Here is a 15,504-nt window from a genome sequence, read left to right on the forward strand (position 1 = left end):
GCTGAAGCAGGCCATGTGCTCTGCACCTGTCCTGAAAAGCCCCTGTTACTCCAAAAAATTCATTGTCCAAACTGATGCATCTGAATTAGGGGTAGGGGCAGTCTTATCACAACTTAATTCTGAGGGCCAGGATCAACCTGTTGCTTTTATCAGCAGGAGGTTGACCCCTAGAGAAAAGCGTTGGTCTGCCATAGAGAGGGAGACCTTTGCTGTGGTCTGGGCACTGAAGAAGTTGAGGCCATACCTGTTTGGCACTCACTTCATTGTTCAGACAGACCACAAACCTCTACTTTGGCTAAAACAAATGAAAGGTGAAAACCCTAAATTGTTGAGGTGGTCCATATCCCTACAGGGAATGGATTATACAGTGGAACATAGACCTGGGAATACCCACTCCAATGCAGATGGACTCTCCAGATATTTCCACTTAGACAATGAAGACTCATCAGGTTATGGCTAGTCTTATTGTCCTTCGTTTGGGGGGGTGGGGGGGTTGTGTAGGAAAGTACCATCTTGCCTGGCATGTTACCCCCATATTTCACTGTATATATGTTGTTTTAGTTGTATGTGTCACTGGGACCCTGCCAGCCAGTGCCCTGTAAGTGTTACCTGTGTTATGACTAACTGTCTCACTGAGGCTCTGCTAATCAGAACCTCAGTGGTTATGCTCTCTCATTTCTTTCCAAATTGTCACTAACAGGCTAGTGACCAATTTTACCAATTTACATTGGCATACTGGAACACCCTTATAATTCCCTAGTATATGGTACTGAGGTACCCAGGGTATTGGGGTTCCAGGAGATCCCTATGGGATGCAGCATTTCTTTTGCCACCCATAGGGAGCTCTGACAATTCTTACACAGGGCTGCCACTGCAGCCTGAGTGAAATAACGCCCACGTTATTTCACAGCCATTTACCACTGCACTTAAGTAACTTATAAGTCACCTATATGTCTAACCTTTACCTGGTAAAGGTTGGGTGCTAAGTTACTTAGTGTGTGGGCACCCTGGCACTAGCCAAGGTGCCCCCACATTGTTCAGGGCAAATTCCACAGACTTTCTGAGTGCGGGGTCACCATTACACGTGTGCACTATACATAGGTCACTACCTATGTATAGCTTCACCATGGTAACTCCAAACATGGCCATGTAACATGTCTAAGATCATGGAATTGCCCCCCCCCAATGCCATCCTGGTATTGGGGAGACAATCCCATGACTCCCCGGGTCTCTAGCACAGACCCCAGTACTGCCAAACTACCTTTCCCGGGGTTTCACTGCAGCTGCTGCTGCTGCCAACCCCTCAGACAGGTTTCTGCTTTCCTGGGGTCCAGCCAGGCTTGGCCCAGGAAGGCAGAACAAAGGACTTCCTCAGAGAGAGGGTGTTACCCTTTGGAAAAAGGTGTCAGGGCTGGGGAGGAGTAGCCTCCCCCAGCCTCTGGAAATGCTTTGATGGGCACAGATGGTGCCCATCTCTGCATAAGCCAGTCTGCACCGGTTCAGGGATCCCTCAGCCCTGCTCTGGCGCGAAACTGGACAAAGGAAAGGGGAGTGACCACTCCCCTGACCTGCACCTCCCCTGGGAGGTGCCCAGAGCTCCTCCAGTGTGCTCCAGACCTCTGCCATCTTGGAAACAGAGGTGCTGCTGGCACACTGGACTGCTCTGAGTGGCCAGTGCCAGCAGGTGACGTCAGAGACTCCTTCTGATAGGCTCCTTCAGGTGTTGCTAGCCTATCCTCTCTCCTAGGCAGCCAAACCTCCTTTTCTGGCTATTTAGGGTCTCTGCTTTGGGGGAATTCCTTAGATAACGAATGCATCTCTCTCTTCACCTTCTGCCAAGGAATCGACTGCTGACCGTGCTGGAAGCCTGCAAAACTGCAACAAAGTAGCAAAGGCGACTACTGTGACCTTGTAACGCTGATCCTGCCGCCTTCTCGACTGTTTTCCTGGTGGTGCATGCTGTGGGGGTAGTCTGCCTCCTCTCTGCACTAGAGGCTCCGAAGAAATCTCCTGTGGGTCGACGGAATCTTCCCCCAGACACCAAAGAACTGCATCACCGGTCCTCTGGGTCTCCTCTCAGCACGACGAGCGAGGTCCCTTGAACTCAGCAACTCTGTCCAAGTGACTCCCACAGTCCAGTGACTCTTCAGTCCAAGTTTGGTGGAGGTAAGTCCTTGCCTCCCCATGCTAGACTGCATTGCTGGGAACCGCGTGTTTTGCAGCTACTCCGGCTCCTGTGCACTCTTCGAGGATTTCCTTTGTGCACAGCCAAGCCTGGGTCCCCGGCACTCTAACCTGCATTGCACGACCTCCTGAGTTGTCCTCCGGCTTCGTGGGACCCTCTTGTGCAACTTCGGGTGAGCTCCGGTTCACTGCACTTTGTAGTGCCTGTTCCGGCACTTCTGCGGGTGCTGCTTGCTTCTGAGTGGGCTCTTTGTCTTGCTGGATGCCCCCTATGTCCCCTCACGCAATTGGTGACATCCTGGTCCCTCCTGGGCCACAGAAGCATCCAAAAACCCTAACCGCAACCTTTGCAGCTAGCAAGGCTTGTTGGCGGTCTTTCTGCATGGAAACACTTCTGCACGACTCTTCACGACGTGGGACATCCATCCTCCAAAGGGGAAGTTTCTAGCCCTTGTCGTTCTTTCAGAATCCACAGCTTCTACCATCCGGTGGCAGCTTCTTTGCACCCACAGCTGGCATTTCCTGGGCATCTGCCCACTCCCGACTTGATCGTGACTCTTGGACTTGGTACCCTTGTTCCACAGGTACTCTCGTCAGGAAATCCATCGTTGTTGCATTGCTAGTGTTGTTGTTTCTGGCAGAATTCCCCTATCACGACTTCTGTGCTCTTTGGGGAACTTAGGTGCACTTTGCACCCACTTTTCAGGGTCTTGGGGTGGGCTATTTTTCTAACCCTCACTGTTTTCTTACAGTCCCAGCGACCCTCTACAAGGTCACATAGGTTTGGGGTCCATTTGTGGTTCGCATTCCACTTCTAGAGTATATGGTTTGTGTTGCCCCTATCCCTATGTGCCCCCATTGCATTCTATTGTGACTATACATTGTTTGCACTGTTTTCTATTGCTATTACTGCATATTTTGGTATTGTGTACATATATCTTGTGTATATTTGCTATCCTCATACTGAGGGTACTCACTGAGATACTTTTGGCATATTCTCATAAAAATAAAGTACCTTTATTTTTAGTATATCTGTGTATTGTGTTTTCTTATGATATTGTGCATATGGCACTAGTGGTACTGTAGGAGCTTCACTCGTCTCCTAGTTCAGCCTAAGCTGCTCTGCTAAGCTACATTTTCTATCAGCCTAAGCTGCTAGACACCCCTCTACACTAATAAGGGATGCCTCGGCCTGGTGCAAGGTGTAAGTACCCCTTGGTACTCACTACAAGCCAGTCCAGCCTCCTACACTATAGCATCCCAAGGTTACGTTTCTCACACCCAATCTCATGTCCCTTGAAATCTGACTCACACAAAACGGGCTATAGTATTTATAGCGTCTAGAATCTCAATTGGCTTGCTATTCATTTACCAGTTACATATGTTGTGCTTTAAAAATGAGAATGAGGTATGCCTCCTTTGAAAGTTAAAACCTTGCGATCTTACATTTTGGCCATCCGCCTAGCTTTCTTTTTTAGAATATGAACATGAACTCTTACGACTTGTCTTTTTTATTACTGTACGTGAATTGAAATCTTTTTTGATTTTATCTTTTGCATTTGACCTTGCCCAACTGATTGAGTTAATGCATGGGTCCCCATCTTTTACCTTTTGTTTCTATAAGACTTAATACTTAGTTATTAAATTAGGTTCTATTATTCATCACGTTTTTATATGCCATCCTAAGACATGCTATAATATGTTTTTTATGATACTCCAAGTTATGGTTTTCTAAACGTTCTTGTATTAGCAAATTTTTCTTATGACGAGGGGGACCAAACTTTCTTTTTCTTTAACATAGCAGGCCCTTAATAGAGGTTGTTGTTGACTGAAAAATGTTTAGGGACCCCGCCACATGTACCCCGACATCATGACTCCCAATTGTGCTTCTTGAAATTGTTTTATGTATTATATTATAATATAATATGATGTGTATCGTAAGAAGCGTTCTTTTTTCTTCTATCACATTGATGTTTTATTTGTTCATTTATACCCAATTGACAGAATAAAGTAAATAACTATCTGACTGAATGTTTTGTGAGAGCGAGTAAGTGAAAGAAATGTCTGGAGAGTAGGATTATGTGAAGAGAGACCATATGGAGAAAAGAGGTAGAGGCGCAGAAGACAGGTACCTCATAATGGCAGTCGAAAAGAGGGAGGGAAAAAAGGCAGAGGATGGAAACTGCATGTTGAGAGAGGAGGGGGAAGAGGCAGCCCACAGAATGGAAAGTGGTGCAACCAACAGGGAAAAAGAGGGAGGTTGGGTTTGCAGTAGTGATTTTTGAAAGGATGGCAAGACACCAGGAATAAGCATATTGAATGCAGCATGAAGCAGTGTGATCATGGTCTCTTAAATGTATGCTTTATGACATACTTATCATTGTTTGGAAACTGGGAAAGGTGTCTTGCCCAGTCGTCAGTAATTATGGAGGAAACACTTACATTAAAATAGAGCAATATTCACCATGCAGAGGCTTCTTGTGATATGGATGCAGACCAGGGTTCTGAGCCATATGGCCACCTTGATATACCTGAGCACTTTCAGTTTGAGCCAGAAGCATCACTCCCAGAGTCAAAGGATATTAAACTGACTTTGTCCCTCTACATCCTCAAACCAGAGCTGTTTGAGTGATCCACATCTACCCTGAATGCAATGTTATGTAGTTCTCAACTGAACTATGGGCTGGTGGTGATGCAGGTGCATTTATTTGAGTCACATCCAACCCTGAGAAGCCAGACCAAGCAATGAAATAAGATACCCCTTTGATTTCATCACCAAAAGCCATGCATTGTGTAACTGGTTGTCCTTGTTTGTTCAGAACTGGCAGGGGTCATAGTGACCAAAATGCCCACCACTTTTTGCACGGTCTACTGAGGTTGATGTTATCCCTCTTGTGATTATAAGTAGAGAGGGGGGAAATGAATGGAACTGTGGTATAGGCCCCACGGCCCTCACACCCCTGCAGGTTATGCCATGCCTCCCTTTGTAACATCAATGTTATCGTCAGAAAGAAAAGAGCTGTTAGTTAACTCGCCTCTGAGGACACTGGCTAGCCCAGCAGGAGGAGCTATCTGACTCCTTCTTTAATCTTCAAGCAACACATCCTTTCAGAAGCTGGACACTGGCATCACAGCCTAGAAAAAAGGCTGTAGCAGGCTTGGGTTGAATTGAGGCGAGACGTCACAGAGACATGCATGAGACCCAACCAAAGTCCTTTTGCAGGCGGACACCTCTGTAGTCTGACTCGGATATTGGATTCTAGCCAAGCAGGTAGGGTGAATGGGGGAGAGCCCACAGCCAAAATCTGAGTCCTACTTTCATTCCTCCACAAGCCCTTCAGCAACTTCACCCACTCCTGGAATTAAAAAGACCTTGGCTATCTTCCTGAACAGCAAGTGACTTCCTAAAAAGTTACAATACTCTGTACTTACATTTCTGCAGAGCAGTGGCAGTCTGTTGCATGATCCCTGCACACAAAACACAACAGGTTTCAGGTTGCTTCATGATATCAGAAAAACAATCAAACCTAATTTCTGAGTGGCTGTGGGAGCCACCTGCACCATCGGAGTAGGGAGTGCGAGTTATGTAACACACCCTCTCTCTTATTTGTTTCTCTCAGCAATCTCCCAGTAGTGGCTTCTTCCACTGCTCTCTCTTTATACAGCTCTTCATCGCATATCTACTCTCTTGACTGCTTCTTTCTACATTATAGTGTTCAATTTTTTTGACAAACATTATATAGAATGCCTTTCCTTCCTGACCTCTCTACAGTGGCAATGAAGCAAAGCAACAATTTTGAAGTTTGTTTCTGCCTATGAATGTCACCAGGCTAGCAAAGAATTGTAGCACCTGCTGTTCATAGTGTGTACCTGTAGGACCTTTTGTCATTCGCTCACCCTCTACAGTGATATTTGAGTGTCCTCCTCTATTTTCTAGTATGGGGGAGCACGCGCGTGCACAAACACACACACACACAAAAGAAATCCCAAGTCAAATGTAAGAATAAGCTAACCTTAAGAAAAAGAGGCAGGTGCAGAGGACAAAGGTGCAAGCTTTAATTTAGAATCATGTGAATGCCCTAACCTAGAAAAGCTAGGCTAATGATGATTCACAACTATCTTATACATTTTGACACTGATTTATTTTTTCATGTTTTTGTTTATTCTGCTTTTTGAATCGAAAAGAAATTTTAGGGCTGATGATTCTGTGGATCAAGTATAAACAAATATGTGTTAAAACATTCTATACAACTTACTAATTAAAGCATAAACTTTCCTTAGAGTAGAAGAGAGTGACTTCAGTGTCTCCACATCATGAAGTAGCATGTATAAACTCTTTCAAATACATCACTGACATTTTCATTTTTCTATACCCCCTTGGGTAAAGCACTCTGAGTTATTGTTAAATGAACTGAGACTGATATGGAATATCACCCATTAAAGGAATGGGCACTGTCATACTTACAGTCTCGCTAGTAAGGTGGATTGCTCAGAGTTGGAACTGATGTCTACAATACTGAATTCTTAAAAATTGTTTGTGCCACAAAGCCTAATACTTATAGTTTGTGGTTTATTTTATTTTTAATGCAGTTTTGTTTTAAAAAGCTAATTTAAAATATATACTACTTCTTTTAGCAAAATGAAGGACCCTGACTTTAATATATGTGGCACCAGCAACATATAAAGGTATTTCATTTTCTTTTGGAATTATTTTTAGTCACATTATAAACAATTGTAAAAACGTTCCTAATTCCCTTTGGTCAGTTATGTGTTGCTTAACCAGATACAAACCTTTTTGAAAGGACAAACGTTGATGCAATAAAGATATTTTTAATATTTATTAGTTAGACTGGGATAACAGCCTTTATACAGCACAATTTGCATAAGTTCTCAAGAAACATCCTGTGTACAATCACAAAACCATGACATGGATTTTTACATAAAGTGAAAACTGAGACAGATTTACAAGCATTTCTCTATACAATTCATAGACTTTTTTTGCTTTAGTTTTTACAACTTTTAGAGAACTTGTTTTCCCAGAGGAATTGGAAGCTAAATAACCATAATCATAAAAAGAAACAAAAGTTAAGTTAACAAACCACCATCAGTGCATGCAACATTCAGTGCGGAAACATTACACTTCTTCAAAGACAACTCCTGGTAATTATTCCTATATTTTCCTAAAGAATTGGATGGGTTGGATGATTGTACAATGTGTGATAGGATGATAGCATACACACCATTCAACCATATTTGGTTGAACACCTGGGCACATCACTGAACATCTACACAATGTACATTGAGAAAAGATTCACATTCACATGCTGAATGCTGAATGGGAACAAAATCATGATAACCTTTGTGAAATACAAAAAAGATGTTTATATACACAGTATCGAAAGAATAAAACTGCTTTCTCGTAAATCACTTATGATAAACAAATGTGTTCCCTAATACTTCCTGCATCATATTTTTGCATGAATCTAAGTGCAATGAAATGTAACATAAGAAAATATTTAAATGGTATTTAACATTTTAAAGTGAGAGTATCCAATCTGTGGTACAGATTCTATGCATTTGCTAGCTTCACTAAGTAATGCCAAGTTGTTTTTGTTGGCCAAGTTACCTTCTGTCTCCAGTTTCTATGTTTTGGTCTGACATACGAATCATGGAAATGTGTAAATGAATCCTTCACCCAAAACACTAGAAATGAATACATCTAGGGTAAGAACAAAGTTTAGTATCAAATTAAACTGGAAGTCTCTCTGAAATATTTTGCTTTTTGGCAAGTTAAATAATAAAAAGTATTGTCTTATGGATCCAACATAAGAATTTCAATGACATCAATGATGTCCTATATTTTATGAACATTTTGGTCATTCTGACATAATTTTAGGATGAACTCAATTATTGGATCAATGTTTTAGATTTTAATATCACACTCTAAATCGTGACAATGGGACTATTCAAGCTGTCACTTATGCATGCACAAATTGGTATTCATCTACTAACTGCACCTAAGACGTCAATGCACAGTTCAGTGTATTACACTTTTTCAAAATGGCTTCTAACTACACAAAAAATAGGCTCATGTTGCATTAAATATTTACACAGATTGAAATGTATACATTTCAATAGACTTCCATTTTCATGCAAGACTTTGTAAAAATACACTAATGTGTGCAATACACATTGACAACTTTGTGTTAGGACCTTTTAATAGATCCATTTAAAACTATTGCAATTATCAAGGCGCTAGGCAAGCAATAACTCAGACTAGATTGGATACTGACCCTTTAAATCTCTGGGGTGTACAGGTGATGATCACACATCATAAATACAGAAGTGTCTAAAAGATAGCCAGAACAATTTGCTGCAGTCTACATCAATGTACACACCATCAATGCTACCTTTAAAGACTCGTCCACACACACACACTCACACCCACTCACACACTGTGCTTTTGCTTGCATTTCTATTTGTTTCCACTGTACAAGGCCTTGAAAGAAAGATCTCCCATTTCAATCTCTACTAACCAATCAGAAAAATAAATATGATTCCGTCTTTGCATACAAATTTACACATTTCAGTAAATAAATAAAAACTTCAAATATTAAACTCATTAAAATAAATCAAATGCAATTATGACACAATCAAAGGTGGTAACTGATTCTGCTTCTCCATCACTTCTAAAACAGGCAAAAAAATGTAGTATCCTAGAATATATACAGGAAAAAAATACTGAGACAGTCTTTCCATAAAGAAAAAAAAAAATTTTTGTCACAATGCGAATTTCGCCATCTTCAGTCATGAGAAGTGCATTCAAACATCAGTGTTGCATAGAATAACTCCAGTACAACATAAGCATTTGGTAACAAGAGAAAAGAAATCATTTGTTGGCACATTTCAGAAGCTTCATACAAAACACAGAATGGTTACTGAGAGCACAGTGGAGACTCCGGACAGTTTGGCCACCAGCTGGTGCCGTTTAACTGTTACGTTGAGGCTAACAATCTAAGGAAGGAAAGACTGCCGATACTACTGACATATGACTTGTTTCCAAAATATTTATGTATATATAAAATGCATATCTATGTATGACACTTGGGAGCCTTTGGGTGTACCCTGATAAGAAGTGCATACATTGTTATGAGTTGTACTGTCAAATGAAGTCACATAAAGTTAAAACTATTACATGTGTATGAAAACTATATACATAGTGTAACATTAAATTAATGAACGGAATGACCAGGTGCTGAAGACTGTTATACTGCCTCAAATATCTGATCTCATCCTGTCAACATGTGCGGGGTTTATTATAAGTACAAGTGATTGTTTGGTTAGTGTGGAAACTCATAAGAATTTGCTTTCTATTGGATTTCCCCAAAGCAACTATTCTTGAGTCTTGCCTTTTTTAAAATAAGTCCTAGCCCAATCGAAAATGGCAGTATCTGTCACTGAGCAGTACAGTGGTCTGCATTTAACATTTAACTGATATACTAACTAAAACTTTCTAAACAGATCATGTGCACATAATTATGACACCAATCTGGGAGGGGGAATTGTTATGAACGATTAACATAAAAGTATGTTTTCACTAAATTGCACTATGTATAATCTAACAGTTTGATTCTGTTGTTTTTCTTCTATTGTCTTTGCTCTGCTGTGGAGTTTTTTTGCCAGAAACATCACACTACGCATAAAAAGTAAGACGCCACATATAGTACATTTCCACAATAAAAAAAATACATGTTTAAGCATAATAACCTCAATCATTCACCTGAGTTACTAGGAGAAAATGCAGAACACTCATAGAATGCATCAATCTACATTTGTTAAACATACTTGTTAGGCTTAGGTGTCAGTTGCAGAAGGATGGTACAGATAAAAGATCACTGTTGGCTGTTAAAGTTTGGAAAAGCAGGCTAATGTTTAGGGTGATGCATTAGAATGTTTACTACCACATGAGGATTGCAATCAATAGCTGGAAAAGAGGAATGATTAAAACATTAATGGCATTGGTCTTCGTGCCTTAGTGTACTTTAGAAGAAGGTTAAATTCCATGAAAGCCTAGAGTTACACTCAGATAAAAATTTCTGAGAAATTAACTGTTGTTTGATTTTTTTTTAATGCGTTTTTATGTTGTAGCCACCATGTTTATGTTTTGCACTAAGCATAAACAGTATAAATACTTTACATATAACGATCATGTATGTGCTTTCTCTGGATTTTCCACTGCAGTGATGAGCTCTGCGTGTCATACAGAAAAACCAAATTCTGTGTGCATTAGTAACAGCTTCAATTCAGCAACTAGCTTTGAAGCCACAAAGGTCCTTCCATTGAAACACGTCTCAGAATCTGAAACTCATGCCTCCTTACATGCTTATCCCATTATAGGAAGTCATTAGCAGCCACTTGTGTGTGTCACGGCCCAATCGTAGTTCTCTGAAACTGTAGAGATCCCATGGTGCAAAGGCCACAACCATGACACAATCATTAGTCTTTTTTTATTTGTTTTAGAACCACATGTAACTGCCACCAGTAAGCTTCAGAACGCTGTCATATTCTTGCAGGTGCCCTCCAGCTCCAATACTCATTTCCAAGCTTTCCATGTTTACTTACAGTGCAGACATTTGAAAAAAAGTCACATTTCAAACAGCTCTTCCCCTAATAAGAAATGTGGTCATGTTAAGACTAATGGTCTGACTACCTCAGTACAGTGCACTTCAACCAAACCTCGGGGGCATTCTGCAGCCCACTCCTGCCTTATTTCAAAGTCCTCTGAATATCTACCTATACAATGGTATAAAAGTAAAATCTTTGATGTCGGCAAGTAGTAGCTAGTTTTGTTAAGATTTGTGCAAAAATCAACACCACTCAATGTGATTGGGAGGCGCTAGCCATCAATTTGTGCCAGTTTACTATCCTTTTTCTAAGATCCACTTTATCAAGACAGATATAGGCTTCTCCAATTAGTGTTTTTTTCATGAATTTTCCGCCATTGGACACGAGCAAAATCTACAAATAAAAAAAAAAACAGTCAGAATTACACTTTTTCTCATCTCATTTTCTATTCTTATTCATGTTCAATTGTAATTAACTTATGATCACCATTAAAAAAAGAACATGCTCATTCTGCAGAAGTTTCTTATGGTGCACTGTTATAGATGGCATGTTATGTAGAAAGCATGCTTACCTCATAAACACACAAGCAGCATGAACTTAACCAAGAAAGGTCCTGGCTAAATACAAGCATACAAGGAACTCCCTTTGAAGTGCAAATAGTAGTGTTTGGTATGTGCAATGAAATCTGTTGTTCCTGAAGTCTGTGTGAACACTATTACGTAAGCAAGTTTAGAAATTTGCGAAGAAAGTGATTATATAATGAAAAATCCCTTAATTAAGTCCATCCCTTCATACCAGTGCTCTACTATAGGGCTACAACTAGAAAACCTGTGCTCGAGGACTAAAACTGTGTGATTTTTTAATTCACTTGAAGTGACCTGTGTGCTTATCAGGTGAAGCACAGAATAACTAGAACAGCTTTATCAGAGCAAGAACAACTGGAATTCAAAACACAGCATTACCAACACAATGTCAGCAGTCACTCTGTTAGACTTTTCATCCTTGGCGTGGTCTCCCTTAAGTTTTTGCCTCTGTTTCCCAGGTTGATGATGTGTGCTGGACTCTGATTTTGCTGTTTTTGTTACTCTGGGCACTTTACCACTGCTAACCAGTGCTAAAGTGCAAGTGCTCCTTTACAAAATGTGTATGTAATTGGCTTATCCGTGATTGGCATATTTGATTTATTAGTAAGTCCCTAGTAAAGTGCACTAGAGGTGCCCAGGGCCTGTAAATCAAATGCTACTAGTGGGCCTGCAGCACTGGTTGTGCCACCCACATAAGTAGCTCTGTAATCATGTCTCAAACCTGCCACTGCAGTGTCTGTGTGTGCAGTTTTAACTGTAAATGTGACTTGGCAAGTGTACCCACTTGCCAGGCCTAAACCTTCCCTTTTCTTACATGTAAGGCACCCCTAAGGTAGGCCCTAGGTAGCCCCAAGGGCAGGGTGCAGTGTAAGGTTAAGGTAGGACATAAAGTAATGTGTTTATATGTCTTAACAGTGAAATATTGCTAAATTAACTTTTCACTGTTGCAAGGCCTGTCCCTCTCATAGGTTAACATGGGGGCTACCTTTAAATCTGATTAAAGTGTAGATTCCCTTTAGGAGGGGGTGGACATGTGGAGTTTGGGGTCTCTGAGCTCACAATTTAAAAATACATCTTTTAGTAAAGTTGATTTTAAGATTGTGTGTTTGAAAATGCCACTTTTAGAAAGTGAGCATTTTCTTGCTTATACCATTTCTGTTACTGCCTGTTTGTGGATTCCCTGTCTGGGTCAGTTTGACAGTTGGGCTGGTTGCACCTCACACTAGACAGTGACACAAAGGGAGCTGGGGTGTAACCTGCATATCCTGATGAGCCATCTGTGCTAGGAGGGAGGGGAGGAGTGGTCACCCACAACTGAAAGGGCTGAGCCTGCCCTCACACAATGTAGTCTCCCTGGTGAGTGTCTGGGGCCTGGCCTGGGCAAGGCAGGATTTCACGTTCAAAAGAGACTTTACTTTGAAGTAGGCCTACTTCAAAGGAGAAATTGGGTATAAGAAGGGTACCCAAAACCACAGACTTTGGAAACCCTTCTGGAAACAAGAGGAACCTCTGCCTGGAGAAGAGCTGAGGAAGAAGAGCTGCCCTACCTGTGACTGTGCTTCTGCCAGAGTAAGAGGGCAAAGACTGGACTTTGTGTGCCTTCCATCTTGAGAAGAAATCTACTAGGGCTTGATTTAGAGCTTGCCTTCTGTTGTTTGAAGTCTCAGGGACAGCAAAGACTTCTCTCTGCGAGCACCTGGACTCTCTGGAGAGACTCCTACTCTGCCCTGTGGTGCCCATCCAGTTCCTGGGACCCTGAAAGGAGAAGCTGGCAGCCTAAAGACAAGGAAATGCACGCACCGAACGCCGTGCGGGGAAAAGATCGACGCGACTCCGATCTGCGGCTGAAGAAACAACGCTCTGCCAGCTCTGCAGCTGAGAAACGACACTCGCAGGAAACGCAACCGAAGAATGGACCCACAGAGCAAGAGAAACAACGCGCAGTATCGCCAACGGAGGCTGGGAGATCACAACCCACGCTGCAGGGTTTTCGGATCATCGTGCGGCTGGATTTCCGACTCGAGTACCACTGTGCGTGGAAAAACAATGCAAGGCCTGCCCGGACCCGAGAGTGCTGACCGGATTGACGCATCGCTCTCCTGTGGAGAGAAGAAACGACGCGCCCCGACCCGGCAAAAAGAGAAATGATGCACGGTCCCGCTCGTGAGTGGAATCAACGGCTCACAAGCCCTTTTTGACAAACACTCACCCATGCGGGGTTATTTTTGACGCGCCCAAGGTACTTTTTCACGCTGACAGCGTTAGTGTGTGTTTGAAACTACTTAAAGACTCTTTTCCCATTTTTATTGATAACTTGACTTGTGTATTGTGGATTTTTGTCATTTAAGTCTTGTTTTGTTTAGATAAATATTTCCTATTTTTCTAAACTGGTGTTTTGTCATTTTGTAGTGTTTTCATTGAGTTACTGTGTGTGCTGGTACAAATACTTTACACCTAGCACTCTGAAGTTAAGCCTACTGCTCTGCCAAGCTACCAAGGGGGTAAGCAGGGGTTAGCTGAGGGGGATTTTCTTTTACCCTGACTAGAGTGAGGGTCCTTGCTTGAACAGGGGATAACCTGACTGTCAACCAAAGACCCCATTTCTAACAGCACTGATCTCTGTGATTGTGCATTGACCCACTGAGGTAATGTAGCAGTGCAATGAACATTGTTGAATTACAAATTAAAATTAAAGTTGATGATTGTTAGCCAATAGCAGACAGACAGTTGTAGGTTGAAACACTAGAATTATGTGTTTTTTCAGTGGTGGCATTTTCGGCATAATAATATAACAGCCACAATGGACCCTATGCGAAGGGGGGGCAGCAAACCTTCTTAATAACATTATTTTTCATTGTACCAAAATAAACTGTGGACGTCAACCAGGCCAGCTCCTGAAGTCATCTTTGTGCGTATCAAAGCATACTGGGAAAATCTTTGCTGCTGTTTTGCTGAGTGCATTCTTTTACTTGATGGACTCACAATGAAGCATGGTGAGGGCTCCTGGAAGCTTCTCTTGGCGCCGCCTGTTATTGTACACTAATGCTCAACACCTGCCACATAATCACAGCTTTTAAACATATCTGTGTTCATTAAACCTGTGGTCTTTCTTCAGAAATAGTGGCACCAAAGGTACCCTGAGCAGGAACATGATCAGAGGGGCTGAGCGGCAGGCACACCATCCTTGTGCAACAGTGTGTGTTTGTTGTGGTCTGATGTGGGGAGGAGAGTGAGCAAATGACACATGATGCATTTAGAGGCATTATGTCCACCTCTTGCCTGGCAACCTTTCTGTGTCCTGAAGTATCAGTATTTTGACATGCATATGTGTGTGTGGATGACATGGATAGACACTCAGATGCACTTTAAATAACACAGGTGCGTGCATGGCAGCCATCCCCCCGCACTGCCCCCTTTCTTACGGGCTGATGGACGGCATGTCGGCATCCTCTTCTCCATTCTCGGGTCCACTGGTGGCAGGGTCACAGTTAGCACAGGATGCCTCCAGCACCATACCAGCAGTGGTCACTCCCTCCTCCTATAACTGCCTCTCCACCTCCTCATTCCATACCCATCGAGGTTGCACTCTCAAGCTCAACCATCTCAATCCCATCCCTGCACTTTTATCGTAGAAAAAAAAGAATCAATGTGGAACCAAGGTGTTAGACCCGACAGCCTTAGGGTGGTCACCCCTAACTTTTTGCCTGCCTCCCTCCACTTTTTGGACACTGTTTTTGCTGGCTTTTATACTCTGCGCACTTTACCACTGCTAACCAGTGCTAAAGTGCATATGCTCTCTCCCTTTAAACATGGTAACCTTGGATCACACCCAATTGGAATATTTGATTTACTTGTAAGTCCCTAGTAGAGTGCACTATATGTGCCCAGGGCCTGTAGATTGAATTCTACTAGTGAGCCTGCAGCACTGGTTGTGCCACCCAATTTAGTAGCCCCCTTACCTTGTCTCAGGCCTGTCATTGCAAGGCCTGTGTGTGCAGTTTCACTGTCACTTCGATTTGGCATTTAAAAGTACTTGCCAAGCCTAAAACTCCCCTTTTTCCACATATACGTCACCCCTAATGTGTGCCCTAGGTAACCCCTAGAGCAGGGT

At 42.2% G+C, this 15,504-nt stretch overlaps 1 protein-coding gene across 8 annotated transcripts in view; it reads right to left on the minus strand.

The window, feature by feature from the left end:
- Nucleotides 1-7,007: 7,007 nt before the first annotated feature.
- Nucleotides 7,008-15,504, minus strand: part of PCLO (piccolo presynaptic cytomatrix protein) — a 1,309,308-nt gene continuing 1,300,811 nt past the window's right edge. For all 8 annotated transcript variants that reach the window (XM_069228704.1, XM_069228705.1, XM_069228700.1 and 5 more), the window contains one exon: nt 7,008-11,202. In XM_069228704.1, coding sequence (XP_069084805.1) covers nt 11,062-11,202 — 141 coding nt within the window. In that variant the 3' untranslated portion in view covers nt 7,008-11,061. The remainder of the gene's footprint in view (nt 11,203-15,504) is intronic.

The sequence above is a fragment of the Pleurodeles waltl genome, chromosome 4_1 (genome assembly GCF_031143425.1).
Source record: "Pleurodeles waltl isolate 20211129_DDA chromosome 4_1, aPleWal1.hap1.20221129, whole genome shotgun sequence".
Taxonomy (NCBI): Eukaryota; Metazoa; Chordata; class Amphibia; order Caudata; family Salamandridae; genus Pleurodeles; species Pleurodeles waltl.